Consider the following 20,739-nt stretch of genomic DNA (forward strand, 5'->3'; position numbering starts at 1 on the left):
TGGCTGAACATAGAGGTAGGATCATTGGAGAGTTATTTAAGATCATAGCATATATTTTTTATTGATGGAAATTAACCAGTAGACAGGAGAAAACTAATGATGCAGGAGAGATAGGAGAGAATTTGGGGATCTACAGTCATGTGTCACTTAAAGATGGGGATACATTTTGAGAAATGTTAGGTGATTTGTCTTTGTACAAACCTCATAGAGGAAATGGAACCTAGTGAACAAGTGGAGGGATTGGCCTTAGATAGCAGGAGGTATGGTTAATTATAATAATAGCAGAAAAGTTAGAATACCCAGGAAACTGATAATTAGGTAATGTGGTGGTAGGAGCTTATGGAAATTCTCTTCTGATTACTCTGTTTTCTCTGTAAAATAGTATTGTAGCCAACCTCCAAGATGGCCCCTAATGATCCCCACCTTTGTGTAGTCCCCTCCCACATTGTACCTAGGTTGGTCTGCATGACCAACAGAATATGGCAGAAGGGGTGTATTACTACAGAGGTTAGGTTATAAGAGACATGCTCACATGCACTTGCTTGCTCTCCCTCTTTCCTTTCCTCCCTCCCTCCCTCTCTCTCAGATCTCTTGCTCTGAGAGAAGTCATGTAAATAATTAGCAGTTCTATAAAGAGGATCACATGGCAAGAAACTGAAACATTCTGACAGCAGCCCTGTGAATGAACTTGGAAGTAGACCCTCCAGCCCTAATCAAGTCTTCAGAGACTGTGCTCTCAGCCAACAATTGACTGCAACCTCATAAGAGACCCTGAGCCAGACCACCCAACCAGAAACTTTGTGAGATAATGTTTGTTGTATTAAGATGCTAAATTTGAGGGTCATTTGTTATAAAATGAGAAGTAGAAGGTAAGGGACAGTGAAAAGTTGGTAGAGTCAAGAAGTTGTAGGTCCCTGTGGTGGTCTAAGGTTTGTTAGAACAGGGTACTCAAAAGAATGTGCTAAGATAAGAGGTGGTGGTCTGAGAGTAGGATGCTTGTGGTCTGAGAGGAGGATGCTTGGAGCTGAGTGTATGGAGAGGCTGTGCTTATTGGTGCTGTCAAAGTCTATGGTATGACCAAACAAGGGAAAGCTAAGGTAGGTTAAAGAACAAGATCACTGGAGAAGGGATAGAAACCGAGCACCAGAGCATTGATTAGATGATCCATGAGGATACCGAAATCACCAAAAAATATAACAAGAATGATGTTGGAGAGAGCCAGAAGCAACAATCTTGAAAAGGCTTGGAGGTTGGTGGATAAGTATAACTTGGAAACCCAAGCATGGTATAGTCTGGTGACATGAGATTCAAAGTTGTAGGTGAGGTTAAGAAAAAGGGAGGAGGTGGTTTAGCAATAGCACTGAGTAACTGCATAGCAAGAAGGAAACCCATCCCATCTCCACCCAGAGGGGCAAGGAACAAAAAACAGCTACTATTAGGTGAGTGCAAAAGTAATTATGGTTTTTGCATTGTTGGAATTTGCCGTTTCGTGTTGGAATACATGCTTGAATAAATGTGGTTATGTTATACATCAGTTTAATGGGCATTTCTCACTTTTTTTTTGCTAATAACTTATTTCTTGCTGTTTATGTTTATTTTAGACTATGGAAATTATGTTAGACAAAAAAACAAATGCAAGCAGTTTTCTTATTCGAGTTCAAAATGGGCTGTAAAGCAGCAGAGACAACTTGCAACATCAAGAATGCATTTGGCCCAGGAACTGCTAGCAAACATACAGTGCAGTGGTGGTTCAAGAAGTTTTGCGAAGGATGGCCAGGTGTGGCAGCTCACACCTGCAATCCCAGCACTTTGGGAGGCCAAGGCATCCAGATCACTTGAGGTCAGGAGTTTGAGACCAGCCAGGCCAACATGATGAAACCCCTTCTCTACTAAAAATACAAAAATTAGTTGGGCATGGTGGCACATACCTGTAATCCCAGCTACTCAGGAGGCTGAGGTGGGAGAATCGCTTGAACCTGGGAGGCAGAGGTTGCAGTGAGCAGAGATCATGCCACTGTACTCCAGTGACAGAACAAGACTCTGTCTCAATTTTAAAAGAAAGAAAGAAAGTTTTGCAAAGGAAATGAGAGTCTTGAAGATGATGAGCATAGTGTCCGGCCATCGGAAGTTGACAATGACCAATTGAGAGCAATCATTGAAGCTGATCCTCTCATAGCTACAGGAGAAGTTGCCGAAGAACTCAATGTTGACCATTCTATGGCCACTTGGCATTTGAAGCAAATTGGAAAGGTGAAAAAGCTCGATAAGCGGGTGCCTCATGAGCCAACCGAAAATCAAAAAATTATCATTTTGAAGTGTTGTCTTCTCTTGTTCTACACAACAATGAACCATTTCTCCAATTGGATTGAGACGTGCTATGAAAAGTAGATTTTATACAAAGCTGGCAACGTCCAGCTCAATGGTTGGGCCCAGAAGAAGCTCCACAGCACTTCCCAGAGCACCAAAACAAGTCATGGTCACCGTTTGGTGGTCTGCGGCCCGTCTGATCCACTGTGGCTTTCTGAATCCTGGTGAAACCATTACATCTGAGAAGTATGCTTAGCAAATCAATGAGGCACTGAAAAGTGCAACACCTGCACCTGACAGTGGTCAACAGAAAGGACCCAGTTCTTCACAACAACAACAATGCCTGACTACTTGTCGCACAACCAACCCTTCAAAAGTTGAACAAATTGGTCTATGAAGTTTTGCCTCATCCGCCATATTCATCTGACCTGTGGCCAAACCAACTACCACTTCTTCAAGCATCTCAACAACTTTTTGCAGGGAAAACACTTCTACAACCAGCAGGATGCAGAAAATGCTTTTTAAGAGTTCAGCGAATCCCGAAGCACAGCTTCTTACACTACAGGAATAAAGGAACTTATTTCCTATTGGCAAAAAGGTGCTGATTGTAATGGTTCTATTTTGATTAATAAAAATGTGTTTGAGCCTAGTTATAATCACTTAAAATCCATGGTCCAAAACCGCAATTACTTTTTTTTATTATTATTATACTTTAAGTTCTGGGATACACGTGCAGAACATGCAGGTTTGTTACATAGGTATACACATGCCACAGTGGTTTGCTGCAACCATCAACCCATCATCAGTCTATTTTGTTAATCTTTTCAAAAAACCAGCTCCTGGATTCATGGATTTTTTGAAGGGTTTTTCGTGTCTCTATCCCCTTCAGTTTGGCTCTGATCTTAGTTATTTCTTGTCTTCTGATATTTGCTCTTGCTTCTCTAGCTCTTTTCATTGTGATGTTAGGGTGTCGATTTTACATCTTTCCCGCTTTCTCCTGTGGGCATTTAAGTGCTATAAATTTCCCTCTAAACACTGCTTTAGCTGTGTCCCAGAGATTCTGGTACATTGTGTCTTTGTTCTCATTGGTTTCAAATAACTTATTTCTGTCTTAATTTCATTGTTTACCCAGTAGTCATTCAGGAGCAGGTTGTTCAGTTTCCATGTAGTTGTGTGGTTTTTAGTGAATTTCTTAATCCTGAGTTCTAATTTGATTGCACCGTGGTCTGAAAGACTGTTATAATGTCCGTTCTTTTGCATTTGCTGAGGAGTGTTTTACTACCAATTATGTGGTCAATTTTAGAATAAGTGCAATGTGATGCTAAGAAGAAGGTATATTCTGTTGATTTGGGGTGGAGAGTTCTGTAGATATCTGTTAAGTGTGCTTGATCCAGAGCTGAGTTAAAGTCCTGAATATCCTTGTTAACTTTCTGTCTCATTGATCTAATATTAATAGTGGAGTGTTAAAGTCTCCGACTATTATTGTGTGGGAGTCTAAGTCTCTTTGTAGGTCTCTAAGAACTTGCTTTATGAATCTAGGTGCTCCTGTATTGGGTGCATATATATTTAGGATAGTTAGCTCTTTTTTGTGCATTGATCCCTTTACCATTATGTAATATCCTTGTCTCTTTTTATCTTTGTTGGTTTAAAGTCTGTTTTATCAGACACTAGGATTGCAACTCCTGCTTTTTTTTTGCTTTACCATTTGCTTGGTAAATATTCTCCTGTTCCTTTATTTTGAGCCTATGTGTGTCTTTGCACATGAGATGGGTCTTCTGAGTACAGCACACTGATGGGTCTTGACTCTTTATCCAATTTGCCAGTCTGTGTCTTTCAACTGGGGCATTTAGCCCATTTACATTTAAGGTTAATATTGTTATGTGTGAATTTGATCCTGTCATTACGATGCTAGCTGGTTATTTTGCCCGTTAGTTGATGCAGTTTCTTCATAGTGTTTATGGTCTTTACAATTTGGTATGTTTTTGCAGTGGCTGGTACCAAAACCCCACTTACTTTTGCACCAACCTAATACTTGAGAAGGCAACAGAGAGGTTGAATTGCACACCTCCATACACAGACACATACATGCACACCAACACTTGGGAAGAAGTGTTGTTAGGTATCTCCTTGCTTTCTTCAACTCTCCACCTCAAGGTCTGTGCCTCCCACTAGCAACTGGGCCAGTGGTTTCATAATAATCTACATTCTTCTTTTTTGAGACAGAGTCTTGCTCTGTCACCCAGGCTGGAGTGCAGTGGCACGATCTTGGCTCACTGCAACCTCCACCTTCTGAGTTCAAGTGATTCTCCTGCCTCAGCCTCTCCAGTAGCTGGGATTACAGGCACCCGCCACCATGCCCAGCTAATTTTTGTATTTTTAGTAGAGACGGGGGTTTCACCATGTTGGCTAGGCTGGTCTTGAACTCCTGACCTCAGGTGATCTGCCTACCTTGGCCTCCTAAAGTGCTAGGATTACAACTGTGAGCCACCACACCCAGTCAATAATCTACATTCTTGATATGTCCAGAGAATTCACATCTAAGGCCCTGTTCCCCTTTTCTGAACTCTTCAGGAATGCTTATATTCTATATAACCAGAGTTGGTTTCTCATCAAGGAAACTGTTTGCTTAGAAATGTCTATCTTCCTCAGGAACTTAAAAGAATGGATGCTGCTGGCACCAAAGTGTTGAGGCCCTGCTCCAGAGCACTCCTCATCAGAGTTGGATATAATCCCTTTTCTGTGTCTGGGGGATCCCTGGACATGTCCGAACAAAGCCCCGAGTCATTGGGTCCTTGGCAGCGGTTCACCCCATACAGAACTGATTGTTTCATGAGCATGAGGGAGCAGTTTGCATTTTTGGTCACTACTTTCCTATTTGTTGCTGACTGACCCACACCTGTAACAAATTAGAAAACTTGGTCACATGTCAGTTCTCAGGGCATAGCCTAAGGAGAACATCTATAGAAGTGAGAAACCTGCCTATCTCTACTCTCAGGGGAACTGGATTTCGGGGAATGAAGCCTCAGGCAGCTGAGTCATGCCCACTTTCAGCCCCTCTCCCAAGTTTCAGCAGGGTGTTCTAGGGCTAACTGATATTCTGGGCTATTTCCTGAAAATGGACCATAGCACTGTCCTTTTTCTTCCTCCTCCTTATTCACCTCTCAAAATAACCTTTTTAACTAGGATAACTAGAGGAGTCCTTCTGCTTGCCTGTGCAGACCAGGTCTCTGCAGTAGCATTTCACTGTAAATGGCACCAATAGCAGATTGCTCCAGTTAAGCCCAGTTTTCTCAACAGCATCTGCTGTATACTTTTTGCAAAAGATTCTCTAATTTTACCACGAATGCAGAAGTCTTTTTCTCCTTACTGTTGGTGTGTGATTAAAAGAAAATTAACAGGGATTTCAGCATCTCTCTATATTGCCAAATATTCATTTAGGATAGTTGAGAGATGCACTATCCAGATCTTCCAAGGAAGGGCTTGTTGGCTGCCTGCTCCCTCTGTGACAGAGCAAGACTCTATCAGAAATAAATAAATAAATAAATAAATAAATAAATAAATAAATCCTTCTTTCTATTCCCTGTTGACACTGTTGAGCCTCTGAATTACCTCAATGCTACCCCATCTCTAGTCTTTCTAAATACATGAGCCAATAAAGTTATTTATTATTAATGCAAATTTGCATTAGGTTTTATATGATTTGTAACATAGACCATAAACGAGCTCTGAGATGAGTCCATTGGTAAATATTGGAGACTAAAAGAGACAAGCAGAATGAATCAGAGCTACCTACAAAAACTGGTTCCTGGAGTGGCCTCAAAACTAAGCCCTCCAATTCCAGATCCAGGTCTTATGTATTCATGCAATATGCCTCTTGTCTGATGGTACTTCACTGGGATATCTATTCTTAAAAGCCAAAGAAGCTTGACTAAGGTAGGAGACTTTTCCTTTTTTTTTTTTTTTTTTTTTTGAGACAAATTCTCTGTCGCCCAGGTTGAAGTGCAGTGATGCAACCTTGGCTCACTGCAACCTCTGCCTCCAAGTTCAAGAGATTCTCCCGCCTCAGCCTCCCGAACAGCTGGGATTACAGGCGTGTGCCACCACGCCCAGCTAATTTTTTGTGTTAAGTAGAGTCAGGGTTTCGCCATGTTGGTCAGGAGAGACTTTTCCTTTGAAGCTAGTTTTAGCCAACATTATTTTATCTATCCTTGTTACTTACATTATTCACTCTCTGCTTGACTTTTTAAAAAAAAAAAATCTCTTGAAGTATAAAAGTTCTAATCATTAAAGATACTTTAAAAATAGGTTGCAGAGCCGGGCATGGTGGCTCACGCCTGTAATCCAGCACTTTGGGAGGCCAAGGCGGGCGGGTCACAAGGTCGGGAGATTGAGATCATCCTGGCTAACATGGTGAAACCCCGTCTCTACTAAAAATACAAAAAATTAGCTTGGGCATGGTGGCGGGCGCCTGTAGACCCAGCTACTCAGGAGGCTGAGGCAGGAGAATGGCGTGAACCCGGAGGCGGAGCTTGCAGTGAGCCGAGACTGCGCCACTGCATTCCAGAGTGAGATTCCGTGTCAAAAAAAAAAAAAAAATAGCTTGCCGGCTCTAACAGCAATTTTTGAAAAGGAATTTCAAAAATGTAACCCCTAAAAGGTGTAAGACATGAGGCCTTAAAAGAGAAAATAAGAGGAAAAAGTTCTGGAGAAGATAGTGTGATGGCTGCACAGCAATGTGAACGTACTAAATCCCACTGAAATGTATACTTTAAAAAGTTAAAATGATAAACTGTGTATTTTGTATATTTTACCACAATAAAAATAAATGAAAATAGAATTTTATTTTTTTAAAAAAAGCAGTAAGGCTCTCTAGATAACTATTTGGAGAAAGCCAGGTTATTCATTTGTGTGTGTTCTGCTGTAATTGTTTAAATTATCTACTATTAAGAGTCACATTTTCTATATCCCAAATCTTTGGGGATAGCATATTACAGTGGAGAAAGGGGTTTTAAAGACAAACTTGGGCTTATGCTCCAGTTCTGCAATTTACTGTCTGTGGTCAAGTCACATTATCTGAGTCTTTATTTCTAGATATGTAACATATGTAATAATAATTGACCCTTCAGGGTTTGTTTGTGTTTTGTGAGAAGTAATGTTACATATGTAAAATATATCATACATCATAGACTTTCAGTAAATGCTTGCTAATATATCTTTTAGGAAGCAAGATAGAAGTCATAAAACCTTAGAAGATTTTGATTTGTCTTCCCAGTATCTCTTCTCCCACTTTTTCTAGCAATGGCCCCACCTGTGACTGTGGGGTTAAGTACATGGCCCAGCCTGGGATAGTGTTCTAGTCTCCTTGCTACAGTGATTGATCCAGAGCTGTGCATGTGACCTAAGCCACAGCCCTTTGCCAAGATTATTTTTTAACTAGCTCCATCAAGAGTCTTCTTCTCCTGCCTGCATGACAAGCTGCACTGTCCAATATGTTAACCACTAGATACATGTGTTAAGTTTAATTACAATTAAATGGAATTTATAATGTATTTCCTCAGTCCCACTAGCCACATGGGCTAATTAATGGCTACTATATTTGGCAGTACAGATACAGCATACTGCCTTATTTCCAATTATTCCTGCTCCCTGAAAAATTTTCTTACATAATGCAAGAAATTCTTCCCTGTTTGTTTCAGATAGCTCCAGCTGAACTTCAGGCACTTACAACCAGATGATCTTGACAAATCACATTCCTTAGTTTGCCGGGCAACAAACCAGATGCAGAATCTTGGAGGCCTGACTTTGGCAAGAATCTTTAAACTAGACAAAGCCAAATCCTGTAAGTACTGCAACAAGGGGAAAAATTGAGCGCTGTCTTCAAGCCACCTCTGCTAACAACTTAGCTAGGGCCTTCTTTGAAGAAATGTGGTCCCTCCCCATGTTGAATCCTGTGTATCACAAATCTATCTTCTTAGTGTCCCTGGCCTAACCAGTGGGGGCTCTGTTTCCCTTGCTAACTAAGCTTTGTTTTTTACGGTCCTGTCACCTGCCTGATCCCTTTTCTCACATCTTGTTTCAGAACTCTCCTTTCCCTATTTAGTTTTTACTTCTGGGCCTGGCTGAAGGCAACCTCTTTCAGGCGTACAGCATTATGAACACTAGACAGGAAGCACAGTTAAGTCTAGGCTGTGCCAACTTGTAAAATGTGTGACTTGGAGCAGGTTATTTAACCTCTCTAAGCTTCATGATCCTCCTGGAAAAAATGAAGAAAAAAAAAAAAAATCCCACTGCACAGCGTTGTTAGAAGGTTAAATAAAAAATACTCTAAAAGATAATTTGTAAAGAGCAATGCAAATATTTTATCAATTATACTTGCTTATAGATGTAGGCGCAGCCTTCCCGGCTATAATATATTTCAGCTTCTAGACAGGGATCCAGGGATCCTGTCGTCTATTACTTTTGAATGTGCTGCCTTCCTCCTCTTCCATATCCCACCACTCTTATTAATGTTTGGAACATAGAGTGTTCTTCACACAGTAGGCAATTATCAGATGCTAGCCAGCTGATTCCCATTTCTGAGCCCCCCTCTTTGGTAGGAGGGTGAACAACGGCAGAGGGTGGCGAATCCTTCCCCTGACACGGTTGGTGGGTCGACACCATCTGAGGATCTAGGAGAAGGGAAACAATGAAGCCTTTCATGAGTTGGGGTGTAATTTGTGGCTTCCCCATGATTTTTCAACCTGTTTGTATTTGAGCACTGAAGCTTTACAAGAACAGATCTCCAGAGACATTCTCCAGAATGTCCTTGCTGCATCTTAAGTAGGTCAGCAAAAGCTAGATCTTTCCAGCCCTTTAATGCCAATTAATTTCTCCTCTTTGTTCCTCTGGAGAGTGGCTGAATAGAGCACGTTTAGCAACCATGGACACAAGCCTGAGTCCCTCTCAGTTTCTGAGGGGGCCGGAATTCTATTCAAAAATCAAATATTTACTCTCAGTATAAAAGACTTTGATGTTCTCCTGTTTTCAGTAGAGAAATGGGAGCACCTCCTTGCTGCCCTTCCAAAATTTACCCAGGACCCCATGCCACCCCCGGGATCATGTATTTCTCCCAACAAACTCCACATCTTGTGGAGACACCATATCTCTGCAGAACCCTTTTCATCTGAGTAACTCTTCATGTTTACAGAAATCTGCAGCCAGCAAAACCAATGTTCAGGATGAAGGTGCCTTTTGACTCCATTTCTACTTTCTATTTGATGCTTTTCAGAGGCCCCCAGAGTAGGACCACCTAGGAGAACTTTAGAAAGAAAACGAATAGAAAAAAAAGGTTCTTGGAGGGGGGCCATTCCTCACTGTCCAGGCATACAGAAAGCTTGTTTTGTTCCGAAGGGAGCTGGCTAATCTGTCTCTTATTCAGAGGTTGCTGTAGGAGCTGGGGCCTGCCTCCTCTCAACACAAAGCCTCATACAAACTCGTTGTTTCCCAGGCAATGTGCTGCAGCTCTACAAATTCTCTGACTGGTGTTTGCCTCCCGAGTCCTCTGTCCTTTAGGAGAAATCAAACTTATGGTAGAGACAACACCAGTACCATTTGCATATAGATTTATACAACAAAAAATAAAAATGAAAATACCTTCATCACTAGGCCAGGCGTGGTGGCTCACACCTGTAATCCCAGCACTTTGGGAGGCCCAGGTGGGTGGATCATGAGGTCAGGAGTTCAAGACCAGCCTGGCCAAGATGGTGAAACCTCATCTCTACTAAAAATACGAAAAAAATTGGCCAGGCGTGATGGCGGGCACCTGTAGTCCCGGCTACTCAGGAAGCTGAGGCAGATAAGTGCTCGAACCTGGGAGGCGGAGGCTACAGTGAGCAGAGATCACGCCACTGCATTCATTCCAGCCTGGGTGACAGAGCAAGACTCCATCTCAAAAAAAAAAAAAGAAAAGAAAAAGAAAATACCTTCACCAATACCAGCAGGTCCAAGGAGTGGGGAGAGAGGGCTGATTCATATCCAGAGCTTAGTCAGGGAGTAGGTCCTGGATGGTAAAAGCTTATACCAGGAGGAGGACTTCCTACTGGTGCATTAGGGGTTGGTCAAAAGCCTAAGCTTTTTTGGTGATCAGTCTGGGATCTAATCCAAATTCTGCCATTTAACAGCTATGTGACCTCAACAAGCTGCTGACCTCTCAGAAGTTTGTTTTCTTGTTTGTAAGATAGGGTTGGAAGAAATAAATAAGCAAATATATATATATATATATAGTGGTTAACAGTGTCAAATGCAGAGTAGTACTCTCTCTGTCTCTCTCTCTCTCTCTCATACATACACACACACACACACAGAGAGAGAGAGAGAGAGAGAGAGAAACAGAACAGGGAGGTAAGAAGCCTCAGAAATTAACCTCTCCTTACCCCTCAGAAGCAGCCCCTTACCTCATATCTGATGGCAGTTGGTGGATAAATACCCCAGCTCCCTATCCCCTAGGAGGCATATTCTTTACTACCACCCAGGGCTCCCAGGAAGAATAAGCTGTAGCTGCCCACAATAGTGATTTACTTAATATGCATCCTTTACTGGCTTCCTTTCCTTCCAGTTTCATTCCCCCAATATACTACCTGGTTCTGCCGCAATTACCTTTTGGATAAACTATTTGACTTCTTGACTTAGGATTTGCCTCTGAGGAAACCCAAATTAAGATACCAATATTTCTTCAAATTTTTAAAGGCCTAGGTTTTCAAGATCATCCCTGACTCCATTCTCCTGCTTCAGCTGAATTAGTCAGTTTAGAACTCATTTCACAGTTCTACATATGCCGTCCTTTTTCCATACCATGTTGTACCAAACCTAGAACTCAGTCCTCTTTGTCAGTATAAATGCACACATGCTAATTGTATTCATTTTCTATGCTACATAACAAATACTGCACATTTAGCAACTTAAAACAGCATACATGAATTATTATTATTTGAGACAGGTTCTGGCTCTGTCACCCAGGCTGGAGTGCAGTGGTACAATCTCAGCTCACTGGAGCCTCAACCTCCTGGGCTCAAAGGATCCTCTCACCTCAGCCTCCAGAGTCACTGGGACTACAGGCACATACCATCATGCCCGGCTAATTTTTTGTATTTTTTGTGGAGACAGGGTTTTGCATGTTACCCAGGCTGGTCTCCAACTCCTGGGCTCCAGCCATCTACCTGCCTCAGCCTCTCAAAGTGCTGGGATTACAGGCATGAACCACCATGCCTGGCAGAATACATTTATCTTCTTACAGTTTCTTTGGGTCAGGAGTTCACGCACAGCTTAGATAGGTCTGCTGCTCAGGGTCTCTCACCAGACTTCAATTAAGGTGTCAGCTGTCCAAGTTCCTTTCTGAAGCCTGGCGGGGGGCGGGGGGGGCCTCTTCCAAGCTCATATGGTTGTTGGAAGAATTCAGTTCCTTGTGGTTGTAGCACTGAGGTTCCTTTTTTTGTTTTGTTTTTTGTTTTTTTTCCTTTGCTGGCTGTTGACTGACAGTTGCTCTCAGCTCCTAGAGGAGGCCAGCAGTTCCTTGCCACAGGGGCCTCTCATGCCATGGTAGTACACTAGACAATCTCTCTCTGGTTTATGTCTTCCATGTTGTAACCTAATCAAGAGGGTGCCTATCCCATCACCTTTGCCATATTTTGTTGGCTAGAAGCATACACACATACTGCATTTGAGAGTAGTAAAGTTTTGAAGAAGAAGTTTTCTTCAAGTTGAAGTTTTGAAGAAGACAAAGGAGGGGAGGTATACAGTGTAACAATGCAAGCTGCTCTTAAATTTTCTTCAATTCCCCACCATCCCCTCTTCCTATCTTAATCTGTCTTCTCTTTGTACTTTCCTTGCCCCCAAATTCCTCTTTATTTCTAATGAGGAGCAATTTATCTTTGTGTTCCTTGACTCTTAATGCTCAAGGTCTTACCTTCTACTTCATGTGGCATATCAAGGTAACTTTCTCGCTAAAGAAAATTTCCTCACTCACAGGAATTTTGGTGCCATTAGTTGGAAGGCTTTTTCTCATTCTGCTACCAATAATGATTCAGGATTTAGTGGAGGAGACAGATATGACTCAATTAATAGCAGGAAGTGAATGAAGGGGAGGAGAAGGCATGCTAAACATAAAAGTCACCACTGATGGGATATTATTAGTAAGTGTGGTTTCTAAACCTCTCTTGTAGTATTATCATTATTCCCTGGAGACAGAGGAACAGGCCAGGTGGGTGGGGACACTCTTACTTCTAATAGTAGAATTACTTAAAATGGTTCTTATTCACATATCATTCATGTGTGTGTTATTTTTTCTTGCCTTTACTATTAAGTAATTTTTAAATGATTTTTGCTTGTTCATTTGTTTTTAAGTAACATTGGGAGTCCAGGGTCCATCAGTAGATAGCCGTTTACCTTTGGGCAAATTACTTAACCCTGCTACTCCTTGGTTTCCTCATCTGAAAAAATGGAGAAGTGAGACAAGGTTATCGTAAGTGTCTCTTGCTGCACAGTGAGTCCGCTGATCTGTGACTGTTACAAGACCTTCAGTTCTTGGAAGATAGAGTTCAGTTTTACAATTTCTTAGCCTCCTTTTTTGTTTGTTTATTTGTTGTTTTGGGCTGCTCTCACAGAGGTTTGCATCGGATGGTGATTCGGTTAAAATCACTAGCTTCCTCCTTCCTCCCATTCTAGAGACAGATACTTCTGAGTTTCTGCTGGTGGTGAATTTGTGTTGAGGTGCTCCATCTTGAGCTGCAGGGGCTCTGTCTGGGTGCTCAGTGCAGAAGTATGAGGACCAGCAGCCAGGGCTGCCGCTGTTGCAGGGGAGAGAAGTCCAGATTCCAGAGCCCCAGAGGGGTTTCCAAATAAGGAGTATTCTGAAGCAACTGTGTGCAGTGAAGGGGCCAAGAGAACTGGGCTACGCTGCTCAGAAGAGGACAGTGCCCTCAGAAATGAATCTGTCAGAGAGCTCAGGAAAGGCAGGGCTGTAGGCCTTGGCTGAGCAAGGGATGACTGCCATCAGTCAAGCAGTTTGTCAACACCATTGTTGGAGCAGCCTCGTTATGCAGAGCTCAGAATTGGGCCCCATGGGGAGACCCAGAGGAATGAAGAATTTCGTTCCCTGCTCCAGAAAGGCTTGCAGGCTCATGAGGAAATGGCCACAATAACCACACTTACTGATCCAAAAATTGGACATGTGGACTAACAAATATAAATATATTTTTGACATTAAAGAAATGTGACATTAATAGTCAGAATATCCCTTAAAAAAATAAAACAGCCAGCATCATCAACAATTACATGAGACAGACACACCCAGAGGAAAAAACTCAAAGAACACAAGGAAGGATAACATAAGGCGAGCCAAGACAGCTGAGATGTGTGAGGCTGTTACTTTATGTTTCTGTAAGTCAATTGCCTATTGGATCAGTGTCCCCACTCAAAGTGAGCCCTGGTTATTTCTGGGAATTCCCAAGGGGTGCCTCATATGTGTCCATAAACTGTAGCCTCACTCCCTTGCTCACCCCCCTCCCCAACCCCCAGTTGTCCAGCTGCTTGAGAAGCCCCTGTAAAGGAACTAAGGCAAGGGCTTATCCATTCAATATTTGGCAACTGCCTGTTGAGCACCTACTATGTGCCTGCCCTGTATTCGGTACTATGGACAGAGAGACAAATAAGACAGCTCTTAAATCAAAGAACTCTTTGTTAGGAGAGAAAGGCACATAAGTAGATGATTATAAGTTTCTAAAGGCCTACTCATTCACTGGAAGCAAGATTGCAAAATTGCTCCTTGTACATTCAGACGTACAAAGGAAAGGGAATGCCTTTATGTCTTTGTAGTTGCTGTGATCTTCCACATGAGCCTCTCACCCCCCAGGGTAGCAGAGGAAAATATCACTCCATCTCAGTAAGCCCAGTCTGATCCAACCATTTTCACACTGTCTTTAGGTAGCTCAGTCTCTGCTTGGACAGCTCGGGCAATTGTTCAAGCAGTCTTTCCAATTGTCCTCTCCCAACACCAGCTCCTCTCTAATAAGAGTTGGGGTAAATATAGGTGGTATGGCTGAAGTAACCTTGTGGCAACAGAGGGAGACGGTGTCTGTGGACCTGTGTGGTATTCTCAGGTTTCCCACCAGTCTCTACTCGGAGTCAACATTTTTTCCTGGCCTGGTGAGCTACCTGAGGCTCCCACCACAGCAGTAGGTGGCCCCAGCTGTTGCCTCTGGCCTCAGAATCCCTGTACATGGCAGTGCCTTTGCTCAGTCTTCTGCTTCCTGCCAGTTCTTTATCTTCTCGGCACTTCTGAGTCTCCTCAAGGGCTTCTGGAAACCTAGAAACCCTTGCAAATTCTGTGCAGGTATAAAGAGCCACCTCTGGGGCAGGGAAGTGGGGATATTGAGAACTTAGATCCTCTTAGTCTCCCTCTAGCACATTTTTCTTTCCACAGTGCCTCAGGATAACAAGGGCAGACTTCAGGCTTTCTATTTTCCAAACGCCGCATCCTCCTTTTACTCCCATCCATACGCCTCAAGGCCCAGCTATCACAGGCAAAGGGGCCATTTATCTACACTCCAGAAGGACTCTGAGATCTAGTCCACAGGCTGATCTATGATATGTCAAGGGGTAGATAAAAGAAATTAGAATACTCTTTTGTCCCTTACAAAGACTGGCTAAGCCTTTCATCTTACTATGGACTTTGAAATGCTATTTTAAATGTCAGAAGCCGCATATTGACTCTTTCTTTTTGTGTACTGCTATAATAACATTAGCTCTTCCAGTGGAAGAAAGGTGCCTTGAGTTGTCTAGGGAAAAGTCATAAACACCAAAATGCAAAAGGAAAAAAGAATCCCCTTTATTGTAATCCCAGCACTTTGGGAGGCCGAGACGGGTGGATCACGAGGTCAGGAGATCGAGACCATCCTGGCTAACATGGTGAAACACCGTCTCTACTAAAAATACAAAAAACTAGCCGGGCGAGGTGGCGGGCGCCTGTAGTCCCAGCTACTCGGGAGGCTGAGGCAGGAGAATGGCGTGAACCCGGGAGGCGGAGCTTGCAGTGAGCTGAGATCCGGCCACTACACGCCAGCCTGGGCGACAGAGCGAGACTCCGTCTCAAAAAAAAAAAAAAAAAAAAAAAAAAAGAATCCCCTTTATATATTTCAGAATGTTTTCGGAGAGTTCTGTGAAGTTCAGTGCCTCCCAACTCTTCTCCCTCTGCCGAGGCTCAAAAGGGCTATGTAATAATGCTTCAGTTCTGGAAAGTTGACCTACTCAGGCTTTCTCCAGTATGTAAAAAGAATATTCAGAGAGATAATCGCTGCATTTACAAAACCAAGACCAGGGTTTAGGGATGATCAAGAAGGAAGTTGTGAAGTTTGGTCTCCCAAAAATATAAAGATCCCAGCATGAATGAAAAAAGAAACAAGAAAAGGCAATTTTTTAAAAATTTAAAATGTCATCTCTGTAACAAAAGATTTGCTAGGTACTCTTCTGTACCAAATCTTCATCAATCCTCCCAACAATTCCCCTCAAGAAAGCTATTATTTTCCCCATTTTACAGATGAGAAATTGGAGGCTCAAAGAGGTTGCAAGCCCATCCCAAGATCACAGTTACTAGGCATCCATTCCCTTGGCCGCCCTCATGAAATGGTGTGAACACGTGAATGGGGGTCAGAGTAGAGCTAGGGTGTTTCTCCTCTTCACAGCCTCGAGACAGGAGCGCAAAGCTAGGCTGTTAAGCTGACAATAGAACCCTAGGATGCTGGCTATTAGGACATTACCTTCATTTTGCTCTGACATGTTCTAGAAAATTGGCTGAAAGCAGGGGAATGAACAGAGTGGCTTCTGGAAAGAGGTCTCCAGCATCTATGTGGTTCTATGATAGAAGAGAAAATTCCAAGCCAGAGAAAGACAAGTGTAAAAATAATAGAATTCAAGCTGTTTTCCAGTCTTCTTCCTTTGGGATGGAGCAGGGGTTTTCCATTTCTTCAGCAATTCTCTGGAGTCTTTCACTTCCCAGCTTTTTAAAAGCTCTTCTCCCTCCCTTTTCAGAGCTTATTGGAGGTCTGTCCTGGCATGTACCCTCCTCCTCAGGGAGAAGGACTGTGAGGTGGAGACAGGGTAGGTTGGGACACAAAGTCCAGTTAAGTGTGTGTCCCAGCTCAGTGCTCTGAGCCCAGATCCTCATCTCCCCAGGTAGTGGGGCTCAGCACCAACAAGCAACCAACTGCTGGGCTGCCGGTGCCCCCCATGTTGGAACCTGAGTTGGAGATTATCTCCTAAGCAGATACCCGCTTCCAAACTGGGGATGTAGGGCTAGGAAACTAGAAAATGCCAGGTCTGAGGGAGAGGAAAGAACAAGTCCAGCAATACACAGAGCTCTGTGTATTCAGAGGGAAGTTGGCAGGGTTGTGTTCGGGCAGAGAAACTCCGAGTGGTACAAAGGGGACGTGCCCAGAGTGGAGAAATCATGCTAATTGTCTCCACCAGAGCTGGAGAACGCCATCCAAAATGAAGAGAGAAAGGGGAGCCCTGTCCAGAGCCTCCAGGGCCCTACACCTCGCTCCTTTGGTCTACCTTCTTCTGATCCAGACAGGTAGGAGGCCAGAGGGTAAGAAAGGGTCTGAAGAAAGGACCCAGGGCTTTTTGCAGCAGAGGGAGGGGAGAGTGGAGGGCCTGAATGCCTTTGGGGCGGGAGTGGGGGAGAGCTCAGCTGCCGTGGGAAGCATCTCAGGGAATTCAGGCATTAGTGTTGAGCATATTTCTTTATTCCGTGTGCCTCCCGCGCGGCCCCTGCCCCCTTCCCCCAAAAGGCTGCATGACTTTGGAGCTCCCACGGCATTCAGTACATTAGATGGCGGGCACTGGGCCATTTCGTATGGGATGACTTGTTGGCGTGGGCCAGTCCGGCATTCTTTCCAAGGGATTGTGGTGGGGCTTGAGGGGCGGGGGTAGGGGAAATCTTCTTTTTGTACCTCCCCAGTCCCCGACTCTGGCCTCTCTGAGTGTGGAAGAGTAAGGCAGATGAAAGAATCTTTGGAGATAATGAGCCTCCTAGTGTGGGATAGCCATACCCACCTATCCATAATTCACTCCACTCCATAGCTGCTTACCTCCTCTACCGCCCCCTACCAATCCTTCGAGAAGTGATCTTATTTAAGTATACCTATTTATGAGTACATACACATATGCGTGCGCACACACACACACACACACACACAGTTACAGAGTGCCGAGGAATTCACAACTTAGTGGGGCAAAGAGATGCAGAGATCTTTTTACTAAACTGCAGGAACTATCATAAGTCAATTATGCAGAGAATGCATAGCAATCAGAGAAAGGTCACCTACCCCATCCGGAAAGGTGGTGCTGGTGGAGCAGGGGTTGATACGGTAGGACACAGGGTGTGGGAATATCAGGGGGAGGTTTTCTGGTAGAAGGAATGTGTGCACTGAATTTTAAAAGATGGGGAAAAAAGGTAGGAGTATATATAAGTGGGTGTTAGGGTTGGGAAATGAGCAAAGGTCAACAGCTTGAAATAACATCAAGTGTTTAGTCGGAGCCCAGCAGTTCATCACTGCTGGAGAGAAAAGCATGAATTGAGTTAGGCAAGAGCTTTGTAAACCAGACTCATAATCTGGGGGTTGAGAGGTGGGGGAGTGAGCGGTTTTTAATTTGGGAACTGTCGGGGTTACACATACCTTTCAGATAGCTTACTCAGTCTGCAGGGGACCATTGCAGGGGAAACTGGAGGCAAATAAAATAAGAAAGGAAGTTTGCATTCATTTTCTAGGATTCCTGTAACAAAATACCACAAACCGAGTGGCTTAAACAATAGAAATGCATTATCTCAAAGTCCTGGAAGCCAGAAGTGGGAGATTGAGGTGTCAGCAGGGCCATGCTCTCTCTGAAGCTTCTAGGGAGGGTTCTGCCTTAGGGTTCTCTCCTAGCTTCTGGTAATTCCTTGACTTGTGGCAGCATCACTCCAGTCTTGGTATGGCATTCTCCGTGTTTGCATGTCTGTGTCCACATTTCCCCTTTTTATAAGGACACATACTAGATTAGGTCCACCCTACTCCATTATGATCCCTTCTTATTAGATCTGCAGTAACCCCATTGACAAATAAGATCACATTCTGAAGTACTTGGGGGTTAGGACTTCAACGTATGAATTTGAGGGGAACACAGGTCAAAAAGCTATTGCAATAGATCAGGAGAGAAATAAGAGAAATAACGTGGACTGAAATTATAATAAAGATAGAGGGAATGAGGCACGCTGAGAAAATGTTTTAGAGGTAAAGTCAGGAGCTAGTGACCTGTAGGAAGTAGGAGGATTTAGGGAGGGAGGGAGGATTGCTGTGTGAAACGTTAAACAAAAAAATGAATATCATACATGTTTAGATTGAAATACCTATGAGGCTTCTGTGTGAAGATGTTACATAGCCTGGAGTTGGGTGGCAGAGAGGTCAGGGTTGGAGAGAGGTATTTGGCAGCTGTCAGGCCATAGGTGAGAGTTAAAACAATAAAAATAGATAATATTACTGAGGAGGGGAAAAACATGGGATGAAAATGAAACATCATGTAACCTCAAGATTTGTAGAGGAAGGCAGAGGAAGAAATGCCTATTAAGGAGACAAAGAGAGAACAGTCAGAGAGACAGAAGGACTAGAAGCCTGTGGTACTGTCCAGAAAATCAAGGGAGTTGAGAGTTTTCAGGAGTAAACCAACACCATCGAATGTGACAAAGACCTGAAAGAGCCCATTGGATAAGGCAATTAAGAAGTTACTGTTGGCTTTGGTGAAATGACAATGAGCTGAAGAAATAACGAGAGCTGAAGGTATGGAGATAGTGAGTTGAGAATCGGAATGACACAAATATACAAAGCAGAGATGACCCTAAACTCTTTCTGGTCATCAAATGGTAGGGGAAAAAATTACAGAAAGATCACGTCAGTCAGTAAGACTGGGACAAAACAAAAGGTGATCAAGGATATTGTATGTGGAAAAATGTAACTTAGTAAATACATCAAAACATTCTAAATGTGGCCAGGAGTGGTGGTTCATGCTTGTAATCTCAGAACTTTGGGAGACCTAGGCAGGTGGATGGCTTGAGCCCAGGAGTTCAAGACCAGCCTGGGCACCATGGTGAAACCCCATCTCTACAAAAATGTAAAAATTAGCCAGACCTAGTGGTGCACGCTTGTAATTCCAGCTACTCAGGAAGCTGAGGTGGGAGGATTGCTTGAACCAGGGAGGTCAAGGCCTCAGTGAGCCATGATCATGTCACTGCACTTCAGCCTGGGTGACAGAGCAAGAACCTTTCTCAAAAAAAAAAAAAAAAAGTTATAATGTAAGTTATGCTAATAGGATATTAGTTAATGACCTATGATAGATAAGAGGTAAGTGCTGGGAGAGGCCATTGTACTGCTGTGGACTAAAGAGTAATAAGAGCTGAGGTTCTAGAAGGAATCCCTCCCATCCCTAATAGATTATTTAGGAAAATGTCTGCTTCTGGGAACAATAAATTCCAAAATTTAAGTTCCTGGCATTAACTATGTGATAGTCCATTGTAGTTTCAGACTAGACCTGGGAAGAGGAAGGACTCTACTCCATGAAGTTTTTCAGGGACCAAGCCAATGGAGCCCTATCAACTTTGACATGTGCTTCCAAAGATCACCATGAGGTTTATCTTCTTTTCTTCCAGGTAGAGAATTTTATTTTATTTTTTTAATGGAGAGACATACTACAAGGAAGACTTTGCTAAACAAGGTCTGTAAGTGATATGTATCACTTGCACTAGTTCTCTTTGCTACGACTCAGTCAAATGGCCATACTTCACAGCAAGGGAAGCTGGCTGGGAAATGTAGTTTTTAAGATTGGCACTAAAGGGGAGACTGGACCATGTGGCCCTGGCTCCCCAATCTTTACTTTAATCTTGTACTATGGCAGACACTACCAAGCTAGCCCTGAGGCGTCACGGAGCACACAGTCTTTAACAGTCTGGCCCTGACATGGACAAATGAAGTTTTTCTAAATTCATTTTTATTTCCCAATTTTTAAATTCCAATTTATGAAATGTTCAAATAAGAATTTTCTAGAGACCAGGACATTAACTGACAGACATAGGCACAACATGCCATAAATCTAGGTAATCTGATTTCCATGGTTTTATTGTCTGGAATACAAGAGATTCCATCCTCTAGGCACCCAATAGAAACAAGTCTCTTACCTGGGTTCCATGCTCTTTAGCCCCAAGTTCACCCCCACATTGCAGGTGCTGTCATTTTTAAAATTGTTTATTAAAAATTACATACAAGAAAGTACATTTAGCATAAAGATACAGTTTGGTGAGCCTTTAAAAAGTTAACAAACCCATGTAATCAACCCCCAGATCAAGAAACAACATTTTGGCACCTCAGAATCACC

General features: G+C 43.1%; 1 protein-coding gene across 4 annotated transcripts in view; it reads left to right on the forward strand.

The window, feature by feature from the left end:
- The window catches only part of HEPACAM (hepatic and glial cell adhesion molecule), a 35,198-nt gene that overhangs the window by 1,822 nt on the left and 12,637 nt on the right, over nucleotides 1–20,739 (forward strand). Inside the window, exons 2-3 of one of the 4 annotated variants that reach the window (XM_009187574.4) lie at nucleotides 8,004–8,146; nucleotides 16,804–16,909. In XM_009187574.4, coding sequence (XP_009185838.1) covers nucleotides 16,825–16,909 — 85 coding nt within the window. In that variant the 5' untranslated portion in view covers nucleotides 8,004–8,146; nucleotides 16,804–16,824. Of the gene's footprint in view, nucleotides 1–8,003; nucleotides 8,147–16,149; nucleotides 16,169–16,422; nucleotides 16,910–20,739 lie in introns of those variants that run through there. The other 3 variants (XM_009187576.4, XM_009187573.4, XM_003910894.5) reach the window with 3 other exon arrangements.

The sequence above is a fragment of the Papio anubis genome, chromosome 12 (assembly GCF_008728515.1).
Source record: "Papio anubis isolate 15944 chromosome 12, Panubis1.0, whole genome shotgun sequence".
NCBI classification, from domain to species: Eukaryota; Metazoa; Chordata; class Mammalia; order Primates; family Cercopithecidae; genus Papio; species Papio anubis.